The 12,188-nt window shown below is 39.4% G+C and overlaps 1 protein-coding gene across 2 annotated transcripts in view; it reads right to left on the reverse strand.

Moving 5' to 3' along the window:
- Positions 1–11,314, reverse strand: part of stxbp5a (syntaxin binding protein 5a (tomosyn)) — a 112,482-nt gene extending 101,168 nt beyond the window's left edge. For both annotated transcript variants that reach the window (XM_079639444.1, XM_079639443.1), the window contains exons 1-2: positions 10,881–11,314; positions 7,427–7,524 (exon numbers count right to left, since the gene is read on the reverse strand). In XM_079639444.1, the coding sequence (XP_079495570.1) occupies positions 7,427–7,524; positions 10,881–11,060 (278 nt within the window). In that variant the 5' untranslated portion in view covers positions 11,061–11,314. The remainder of the gene's footprint in view (positions 1–7,426; positions 7,525–10,880) is intronic.
- Between the last annotated feature and the right edge of the window lie 874 nt (positions 11,315–12,188).

Below are 12,188 nucleotides of genomic sequence, written 5' to 3' on the forward strand. Positions count from 1 at the left end.
CGAGAGACAACTTATCTTTTTATTCCGTCCGAACTGTGCCCTGAATTACACATAGGCTATGATGTTTGTCAATTTAAAAGATAATGATGAAAGTCAAGAAAGTCGCAGTTTGTCATAAAACAGAAGAGTAACGTTTAGTTTTATGTGAAAATCGCTCAATGAACTTCATCTCTCGTCTCGCACTATACGTCACTGTTGCTCGTGTGTGTGCAGTCTGGTACAACACACTCCGGCATCACGGCGTAACGTTACGATTATAACGTAAGACTATAGAAAACATGACAGACGTTAGCTTCAGTAAAGTTAGCGTCAGTAGAGTTAGCTTCAGTAAAGTTAGCTTCAGTAAAGTTAGCTTCAGTAAAGTTAGCTTCAGTAAAGTTAGCTTCAGTAAAGTTAGCGTCAGTAAAGTTAGCTTCAGTAAAGTTAGCTTCAGTAAAGTTAGCTTCAGTAAAGTTAGCTTCAGTAAAGTTAGCTTCAGTAAAGTTAGCTTCAGTAAAGTTAGCTTCAGTAATGTTAGCTTCAGTAAAGTTAGCTTCAGTAAAGTTAGCTTCAGTAAAGTTAGCTTCAGTAAAGTTAGCTTCATTCATTGAGTGACGTCACATGTGCGCCTTTTGGGTTTGTAGTCTTTGTAATGACATATTTTCACAGTCTTATACCTCAACAGTCTTACATCAAACTGCGACTTTCTTGACTTTAAAATGTATCTTTTAAATTGATAAACATCATATGTGTAATTCAGGGCACAATTCAAACGAGATCAAAATATTTGTTGTCTCTCGCCATTGACTATCATACAATATTTTTCCGAAATAAGGTCCCATGGTCCACCGGACTCAGGCTCTCTATGTGGTTATTGTGCAAAAATAAAATAATTTCTTCAAAAAGTACCAGGTACTGTGTTCTTGTACTGTTCTAAACCTAATGCAATGAGGTTTGAGTGCCTGGAGAATCTGATCAGATTTGTTCAGTTCTGTATTGCTGGCCCTTTCTGCAGCTACAGAGTACAGTAAGTTATACAGTCACACACTCAATCATAGGCAGCCGCTGCTGTGCCATTATGGCAGAGAGGACAGACTTAAACTCCTTTGCTTGAGCCGATCGCAGCACACACACACAGACACACACACACACACACACAGCACACACACACTGCTGCCAAGCTCTCCAGATGATGAGCCTCGCTCCTGTGGATTACGTAAGAAGTGGCATAGGCATCCTCAGGCAATGTCTGTGTGTGTGTGTGTGTGTGTGTGTGTGTGTGTGTGTGTGTGTGTGTGTGTGTGTGTTAGGCTCAGCTCTACATACCAGACACACAAAGTAAAACAAGTCACAAGCCCTAACGCACATAAATAACCACCACAGCCATGTCGCAGCTCGTATATTTCATATTTCAAGCGGAATCGTACTATGGGACACATCTTTAATAAGTCTCACCAGTTCCACCATTCTCAGCAACAGTGTACCATCACCACTATTCGTCATTAGAGACAAGATGAGGTTCATTTAAAGCTGATGTGAAGACATCTACACACACACACACACACACACAGAGAAATGGGCTTTTATAGTATGCAGATGTAGATCCTACATAACTAAATGGAAGCATCTGTATGGTTTTTGAAGAAACGTAGATGTGTCCTTCAACTCAAAAACCTGTGTGTGTGTGTGTGTGTGTGTGTGTGTGTGTGTGTGTGTGTTACTCCTCAATATCCATTTTCCAAGCTGAAAAGTCTCTTATGCTCACCAATAATGCATTTATATCTAAAATATGATTACAATCATATTATTTTATTATTATATTATATCATATTATTTTAAATAACTGTTCTACTTTAATATATTTTCAACATTTTCACATTTTCAATAAAAAAATTAAAAAAAAAATTGCACATTTATTACTCATAATTGTGACTTAATATGACACAAAAATGTTTCTTATTTTACCTTTTTTTTACCCTGAGATAGAAATGGGCTTTAATAATATAATATGCAGATGCAGATCCTACATAACAAAATGCCAGCATCTGTTTGGTTCTTGAAGAAACATAGACGTGTCCTTCAACTCAAAATCCTGTCCCTGCAGTTTGCTCGTTAGTGGAAAACATGCGATTAGGAAACGACAGGAGTAAATTCACGAAGTGTTTTAGTCTTTAAATATTTGCTTGGTTATCTCTAAAGCTCACTTGAATGTGTTCTACATCATTAGATGTGATATTATGATGAGATAAGGTATCTATCTTCATATAAAAAAACTGTCAGATTGGGTGGCGAGGCTGCAAGGTTTCATATATTTGTATGATATTTTATTCAAATGTGTTCATTATAAGCCCTAAACATGATCCCTTCAATAATCTGCAACCTATAATAGGGAAGAGGCTTGAACATTGTGACATACGTCTTCTTTAGAAATGCATACCCTTCATTAAATTTGAAGAGATGATCATTGTGAATAAAATGATCAGACTCATAGTGGGTTATATTCTAAATTACTGTGATTATGACTGTCAGCAATCAGTGTTGGAGACATATTTGTGCATAACAGCCAACAAATCTCACTGTCTACAAGGAAGTGCAAATCCTCAGGAGACTATTTAAAATGTATCTGCTTTACCATGAGGTCATCACACCGTGTGCGTGCGTGTGTGTGTGTGTGTGTGTGTGTGTGTGTGTGTGTGTGTATGTGTGTGTGTGTGTGTGTGTGTGTGTGTGTGTGTGTGTGTAATCAATAGATCTGCGTGCAAGTCGCAAACTCTTGGGGCCCACGAGGCTAGTTGAGTTATGAGTCTGCCATTCTCTCTCCACTGTGCTTGAAAATACAATTCGCAAAGGACAGGGACCACCGAAAACTCTCTGCTACACAACAACCACCGACCGCTTCACCACCCGCAATTTAATTATTCAAATGTCAGACCACTGATAACAATATATGGCTTTTCATAGCCTATGAAAGGTTGTTTAAAGCAGAAGTGTGTAACAAAATCTGTGGCAGTTTCAAAACATTGGCTTGATCAATGGTGCAAGTTTAGGGGTGGGACTATATGTTTGACCGACCAATGGCAGACAGTGGGAGTGTTTAGTTTGGTAGCGCAGAATCACACACTTTACTTTTACTGCAAGAGCATGAAAAGCACATTCTCTCTCTGTCTCTGGTCGTTTTTAACATCTGACTGTCGTGTCACTTCCTGCAGTCTGAGGAGCGCTGTGGGAAGCAGAACGCTTTGGGATCGCAGCGCATTCGCCCGCCGGCCTGAGACTGAGACTGAAGACTCTCCTCTCCCTCCCACTGCTCTAATCTTCTGGATGATTTTGCCAGGATTCTGCCATTCTAGTCTCTTGATCTGCCACTTTCAGTCATTCTCAACTGGGGAGAAGTTTACACAACTGCAGAGCCGATCTGAACAGTGCTACGCAGCAACAAACACACACCGAAGCATGAGCTACAGATACCAGTGTGATCTCATTGGTATTCTTTCATACCTGAATTGTGCTTTTACATTTTCACACATTTGGACAGAGATTAAAACTTTTTTTTCTATTTATAGGTTGATTTTATTCAAATTAAAGAAGCTTCTTTTGCTCACGTTTGGATTTATTTAATCAAACTATTCAATTGTAATTGCAATTATAAATTATTAAAATATCTGTTTTTTATTTTAATATATTTTAAAATGTAATTTATTGCTCCTTCAGCAACCAACCAACAATACAGTCTTTAGTGTCACATGATCCTTCAGAATTCATTTTAATATGCTGATTTGTGTATGCTGATGCTTCATATTATCAATATTTTGGTGGAAACTGTGATATATATTTTTCAGGATTCTTTGACAAATATATAAATCTCAAAATAACATTTATTTGAAACAGAAATCGTTGTAAAATATAAAAGTCTTCTGACACTTTTGATCAATTTATCATCCTTGCTAGTGGTTCAACAGATTAAAAAACTCTCAATCAATTAGGTGTTGGTACAGTATCTGAAACGCATCTCTAAAAATTTAAATGGGTAAATTAACATAACCCATAGGGCCCTATTTTAGCGTTCTGAAACCCAAGTACACTTTGTGGGCGGATCCCGGCGCTGTTGCTATTATACCGGCGGGATAAACGACTCTTGCGCCCGACGCAAATCTAAAATGTGTTGGTCTGAAGTCGCTTCATTACTCATAGCTGTGGTTTGGGCGTAACGTGAAATAAACCAATCAGAGCGTCCTCTCACATTCCCTTTAAGAGCCGGCGCGCTTGTTCCACGGCGGATTGCTATTATAACGGCGGGTTTGCCGGCGCACGCCAGGAGCGGTTCACAGCCGAGGAGACCGACGTTCTCGTCAGGGCCGTAAAACACAGAGAAGTGACATTGTATGAGGATGATGGAGAAACACACACATTAGCTTCGGTTAAACAGGCGTATAATAATTTGTGTAAATGTGTAAACTAGATTTATGCCTATTTTTTCACATCTTCACGGACACAACAATGATTCCCCTCGTGTGTTAATATGTTTCCTTGTAATAATGTATGATTTGCAAAAATGAAAACTGCTCGGTCTGTTTAGATTAGAGAATCAAAGTGTGTGTGTTGTTCACACGCTACATAATGGCCAAGCACGCGCCCTTAAAATAGCATATGACTAACGCGCGGCGCCGCTGTCTTTAGACTGGGTTTCTCCTGGTCAGTGGCGGAATTGTTTTCTGAAACTGCAGAATATCACCAGGGAACGTTTGCGCCGGAACACACTCCTCTTTTCACTGAACCGCCCCCCCGAGCGCAAGTTCATTCCCTAATTTACCGACGTGCGTCTGTGGAGGGAAGAGTCCGCTGTGCGCGGGTGCAGAACAGGAATGATACATGCGTCGGTGTACAAAGTCAATTGCGCTGGGTGCAAGATACGGCCCATTGTGTTCATGAGAATACTTGCCAAGACAGGTATTTTGAAATCATTTTGTGTGTATGTGTCCGTTCAAGTGCAAGGAGATGCGAAAGAGGAGTCAATTAGGTGTTGGTGCACCTCTCTGTAAATTCTCTTTTGCCTCTTCTTGCGCTGGAATGGTTTTAAAATCACTTGAATGTTTAAATTGGCGAGACAAAACACATGCAAATGATAAACTTTCACTGTGATGGTTAAACTTTGCAATTAATCCGCGAATCACATGCATGCCGAACTGTGGGGCCTGATCCGTACGGATAGCTGATCAACTACGATCCGTTTAACCCCTTGTCCTTGATAAATAAATGTATTAATAAAAAAATAAAAATAAAAAAATGTTGTACCTACACTGTAATAAAAATATTTTCATGATTTGTTATCACAACTTTTTATCTTTTGTCAAATCAACTTCGATAACTAATGTGTGAAGATAACATACTATTTTGAGTTTCTGTTCATTAAACCATTCTTCTTCATTGTATTAACTCAAAAAAATGTAAGGCAACAAGGTAACTTGCTTTTTTAAGTTAAACCAACTTTTTTTTTACAAGTGTACATGGCTTTACAATCTGGAAACTGTCGGTGCAGTTTCAGTGTCTATCCAAACACATGAAAATGTACATTTACAAAGAAATATTTACCAATATGAATGAGATCACATTGCAAATACAATTTGTTCCATATCTGACCAGAAATATCAGCATTTCCAAAATTAGTCACAGTTATGCTAGTCAGGCCAAGATTTGTCAACTAACTCAGAAAATCAGACCTCAGATGCTCTGTAGTTTAGTATGGCAAACCAGTAACCAAAGTTAACACAAAATCAAAGGTAAGACTTCATTCATACTGAATCCTGAGATTCCTTTTGCATTGCCGATAGCTCGGGATGAGACGTGACAAAAGAAACAAAGGACGGTTGCACTAATCACAATTTGGAGTCTCTTAGGGAGATTTTCATTTGCCCTCATCTCACGGCAGCCAACATTTATCTGATCACAGTCGCTCAAAGGGGCTAAGTAACAGCGATATCCTCGGAGAGCAAAGACGATCAGTTTCTAAAGAGGCTGTTCTCTGAAGAGCCGGCGCATGCATCAACTTCCAGCGGTATCATTCAACATCTGACAAAGGGACGTGTCAAGCTCTTCTCCCGAGCTGACCGACAGCAAATTATCCTGAAGTGACGGCAGAAGAAATATTTTCAATTAGAGCATCACTGACTGTGAGAAGCAATGTGTGTGCGAATGAATCAGGGAACGTGGAAATTCATTTTAAAATCAAAGGCCATCTATTTGAATACAGTGTGAATGGAGATTTTGAATAGTTCGAAGGTGGGAATAGACCTTAGTGACTTGTTCAGTATAATTAAAAACTGACTTTATGTACTAGGATTCCATCATGAGGGTGATGAGAGAGTCACTGAACTAATGTCGTGTGCCTTACTGATCCTAAATCCCAATCCAGTAACAATAAACGCCCTTTTACAAAAGACTTATGACAGGTCTGACTGACAGGCCATGACAGCGGATCAACTCGGTTAAGCACAACAACTGGCAACAGATGAAGCTTGTTATGTTGTGGTGCAGCGTAATGTAGCATAACATTTCAGAAAGGCAAAACTAACAGTGGGTCATTTATGTCCTAATGAATTTGTCATGAGTTTCTTGAAGGCGGGTACTGTTGAAGTTTAAAACTATTGGATCTGCCCAGAGTCACACTGGATCTGCCATAACCAATCGCTAGCGTTTGGTCGTGACGTATGACGACTCAAACTAGCGCACAACCTCAACGTCATCGTTCTCAGACACTCCCTCTGTTCTCTGTTCGCTGATTGGACCGGTAAAAAATTGACCGGAGAAAACCCAAGAATACACCACAAGCCCAGACGTAGTTCTGAAGGAAAATGAAAATTGAGCGGAAGTACGTAGGATGGCGGAGCTAGCATAAAGTAGCCACATTTCAGAAAGGCAATGCTAACAGTGGGTCATTTGTGTCCTAATGAATTTGTCATGAGTTTCTTGAAGGCGGGTTCTGTTGAAGTTTAAAACTATTGGATCTGCCCAGAGTCACTCTGGATCTGCCATAACCAATCGCTAACGTTTGGACGTGAGTCTCGTGACGTATGACGACTCAAACTAGCGCACAACCTCAACGTCATCGTTCTCAAACACTCCCTCTGTTTGCTGATTGGACCGGTAAAAAATTGACCGGAGAAACCCCAAGAATACACCACAAGCCCAGACGTAGTACTGAAGGAAAATGAAAATTGAGCGGAAGTACGTAGGAGGGCGGAGCTAGCATAATGTAACCACATTTCAGAAAGGCAAAGCTAACAGTGGGTCATTGTCATGAGCTTAGTAATGACAATCCATGAACACACAAGTAGTAACAGCTTACACCTGATAACACAACCGATAAAGAAATGAAATACTCACTGACAGGTTCACTGTGCACCTGAAAAAGAGCACACACACTATTTCATTTCCATTGTAGAAAGGATACAATCGCAAAGCTCCGCTCTGAGTCCCGATGGCGAGGATTTTCTGGACAGGGTCGAATGCCATAGAGGACGGCTGATAGGGGAAGCCATGGCGCACAGTCTGAGGATCAAATCAGAAGAGGAACAAGTTTAAAAAAGCACATAATGTAAAGTTTAGTGGCATAACCACTCATTAACGTCAACATTTAAGTCAGCAATTAAACTATTAAAATGGTATAGTGTATTTTATAAGGTATTTGAATTATATTTAACAATCTCTCTATTTTTGCTTATGATGTTCAGACATTGTTGTTACTCGTAACTAAGACTAAAATTATAAGAAAAATTTCAGTAATTGATATAAAATATTATATTCAAAAACTTGAATCTTGAATGAAAATTAAACATTTAAGTACTAAAATTACTACAACTAAAATAAAAATTAATTCAAGATAAATAGAAATCTATATTTCAAAAGAGCACATAAATGCGTGCTAAAAACTAAATAATACTATAATAGTACATAATACTAAAATAACACCGGTTTTACGTGATATTATTATTATTTACGTTCTTATTTATATAGTGATTTGAAGGAGAGTGACAAAGCATTGCGTATTTGTGCAGCACCAAGAAGTCAAAATTCCCTTCAGGGACGATTCGATGTCAGTTCATCTGAATATTTCCAACTATTTTGATGCCCAGGCCTTTGAATCGCTCGAGCAACTCTGGTGTGCTAAAGATAGACAAAAACAACAGAGGCCTTGCTGCATTGTATCCAGAGAACAACAATGGTTGGCTACAGGTTTATAGCACTGGCCTCTGCTTAACAGCTGTCAGCGTCTCTCTCTCTCTCTGTGTGTGTGTGTGTGTTTTAAATCCTAGGGGGTGCCTACATAGATAGCATTGCTGAGAATCAAAGGTGCACTATAATGCCGTCTAGTCAGGCAGCTGAATAGGTTTTGAGACGCAGCTTCTCCGTCTCTGTGTGTTTGTTTAGTGGCTAAAGCTCGTTATGTAAGTGGCGCACGCGGGGACGAGTACCTGTCGGCAGCAACCAGCTCCAGTCCATCCTTCCCCATCTCTCTCAGCTCTCTTTTCAATAATTATACATTAAATATTAAACTAATCCAGCGTTCATAAACGTCTTTTTAATTTAGGTCTGACAAAAAGACCAGTGTGAATGCACTCGCGTAACCTCTTCGCAAATGATTAATTAAAGAGTGGTAAACAACTGTATCCATATAGTTCATGACCATTTTTTTTTAAACTGAACACTTAGCCTACTTACATTAACATTCTCAAAAACTCTCTTAAAAATTATTTAGCCCAGGAAAAAATCTTTAAAGATAATACCATGTTTTTGAAAATATTACATTGATTTAAAAACATACTCCATTAAATAATCATTAGACGGCGTTGATTTGTATAACAAGTTGTGTTTTTTTTCTCCTTTCCGCCTTCAAAGACTCACAACATAGAGAGCCTGAGTCCATGGGACCTTATTTCTGAAAAATATTGTATGGTAGTCAATGGCGAGAGACAACAAATATTTTGATCTTGTTTGAATTGTGTAATATACATTTTAAAGTCAAGAAAGTCGCAGTTTGATGTAAAACTGTTGAGGTATAAGACTGTGAAAATACATAATTACAAAGACTACAAACCTAAAAGGCGCACATGTGACGTCATACCTTTTCTCTCAATGAATGAAGCTAACTTTACTGAAGCTAACTTTACTGAAGCTAACTTTACTGAAGCTAACTTTACTGAAGCTAACTTTACTGAAGCTAACGTCTGTCATGTTTTCTAGTCTTACGTTATAATCGTAACGTTACGCCGTGATGCCTGAGTGTGTTGTACCAGACTGCACACACACGAGCAACGGTGACGTATAGTGCGAGAGACGTATAGTGCCATTGACTACCATACAGATTCTTTACGAAATAAGGTCCCATGAGCCAGAAGCGGAGGGGCGGGACTTAGGCTCAGGTGCAGACTGTGCAGAAGCGTTTCATTGGTTGGACGCAGTAACGAACACACCCCCTTCATTGAACGACTCGCTGTTCGGACTCAACCGGACCTTTCCTTTATAAACAAACTAAATTAACGTGATTATCTGCTGTAAATGTATTTTAATTAATATTGTAGTATTTTTTTCATTAGTTAAACTGCCTAGCAGTAGACAAAATGGAGGATAAAATGACAGTTATGCTGTTATTTTTTTAGCGTCACAGCATATCTGTAGACACAAATTTGAATGTAGGATAAGTTTAGTGTTCAAACGAATCGGTTGAGTGATTGATTCAATGACTCACTACATAATGCACTTGTCGCCACCTACTGTCAGAATGGGGTACCTGCCTGCAACAAGGTTGACTAAATTAATCAGAGATAAATCAATGTGCAGATCACATCTGCAATACTGTCATCTTACAGTTTCCACGCACACGTGTGTGGGCTCATCATCTAATATTGCAAAAGAAGAGAGAAACCTCCACAGATAACCCGTTTCTCTGAGAACTATTAACTCCATCCATTGTGCTGCCAGATCTAATCCAGAGAGGCCAGCTAAACTCACACACTTCAACTGGGCCTATTCATGACACATTGGACACACTTGCATGTGTCTCAAAACCAGCATTTAGTGCACCCATGATGGCCACAAAAAAAATCTTTAGATACACAACGTGTGTGTGGTTTCAAAAAGATATTCAAGATGAAAAAAAAAAAAAAGGTTAAGGGTTTAAAAGAAGAAAGCCGCAACATTGCAAATGAAATGTTAATCCCAGCACAGTAGATTATGCAAGAAATGGGTTGTTTATCCCCCCCTCCCTCCCTCCCTCCACTCAAACATCACAGCTTCATATAACCACACATGATTCGGACGCTTCAGTAAAGTAGAATGTCTAACACAGAGCAGTATAAAGGGAAAAGCGGAAGATATGGACCGTGTGGTTATAAAATAATCTCTGTGTCACGCATGAATATTTTACGCATTTGTGCGCATTTTCCAAACACAGAGTCAGCTCTTTCCACGCACAGCTTGTGAAAAAAACCCAATGTAGTCTTGGTTTGAAGGGGTAGAGTATGACAGTACAATGTGTATATAGCCGAACACAGGCTATAGGAGCGTTTTAATGTAGCCTAGTAGTAAAAAAAAAAAAAAAAAAAAAGACATTCCATTGCTGCGCAACCAAAAGATATTGGACACTACAATGGTTTGTGGAAAATAAAATAAAAATACGACTGACATCATACCGTTCCCATAAATATATATGTATATATAACATTTCTACTAGCCTACAACGTTATGATGCATCAGATCTTCGAACCAGAAAAGGCACGTTACCTGTATTCTGTGAGTCTGTGGATAAAGTGTTAAACAGTGGCACTTGCGCGAGGAAAAAGCACTTGCGTTATTAGAGAAAATGCCACATTAGGTGACGTTACACATTCACTTGAAAGCTTCCCCACCTTGCAGAGCTGGAAGTGTTCAGACTGAAGCGTCTCCGGGATGAGCTCGTTCTCCTTGGCCCCGAGCTGCGGGGATGGAGAGGCGGACGACACGGCCGTCAAGCCGTCCAGCACCTTGCGGATATTAAACTTCTTCATTTTTCGCTCCGGTGCGAGTGACGGAGGAGGACGGGAGCACATGAGTCGAGATCAGCCGTGGATGATGAGGGGGGGAAGCCGCTCTCGCTCGTTTCTGCAGCACCTCTCTTTAAAGCTCACATTTTAAAGTGTTTTTCACCGTATCCTCCATGGCTAAAGGCTTGAGCTGTGCGCGTTGATTTATATTTTTTATTATTAGCGTTTGTGGGGTGTCCGTTTATTCAGGCGTCCCGCTGCGTCTCGAATTCCCTCTATCCTCTCTATCTCTCTCTCTCTCTCTCTCTCTCCTCATCTCCTCCACTCAACACGGAAACACCGCTGCAGCGCCGCGCATGCGCACTGCAGGCTGGATGACTGCTGAAGCAGCCTTCCAAACCCTTTTCCCGGTGACCAGGCAAGACTGTGGAGCGCTGAGTGAGCCTAGCGTCACATTGCAGAAACGAGGGGCGGGACTCTGCACCTGGAGCCGCAGGGATGCGGGATGGAGAGCGCACCAGCCACCAGCCTCTCCAAGCCATCACATAATGTCATAATACAGCCTATAGGCTTCATCAAATCATCAGATTGCCTGCACTTTGTAAAATGGATTTGACAGTGGAAGTTTTTTCAGGATATTACTATTTCTGAAGGATAATTTTAGGGCTGTAAACGATTAATCGCGATTAATGGCATCCAAAATAAAAGTTTGTGTTTACATAATATATGTGTGTGTATTGTGTATAATTATTTTGTATATATAAATACACACACATGCATGATTATATTTGAGAAATATTTGCATTTATATACTGCATATGCATATATAATCACTACATATGATTTATATTACATATAAATAGAACTATTTTATATATAAATAACAAATTTTTCTTAAATATATACATGCATGTGTGTGTATTTATATATACAAAATAATTATACACAATACACACACATATATTATGTAAACACAAACTTTTATTTTGGATTCGATTAATCGCGATTAATCGTTTACAGCCCTACATATGGGGCACCTTACAGAAAATTCACTTTTACATGGCGTTTAAACATATAAATGTTCGTTGGCAGTCTGTGTACAGAACCATAATGATAAAAATCCACAAGTGCTTTTTTTTTTAAAATCCCCATAAATCATAAGCACTGTCTCAGAACAAGCCATTCTCAGATTCT

This window comes from Phoxinus phoxinus (assembly GCF_949152265.1).
Source record: "Phoxinus phoxinus genome assembly, chromosome: 16".
In the NCBI taxonomy this organism is placed as follows: domain Eukaryota; kingdom Metazoa; phylum Chordata; class Actinopteri; order Cypriniformes; family Leuciscidae; genus Phoxinus; species Phoxinus phoxinus.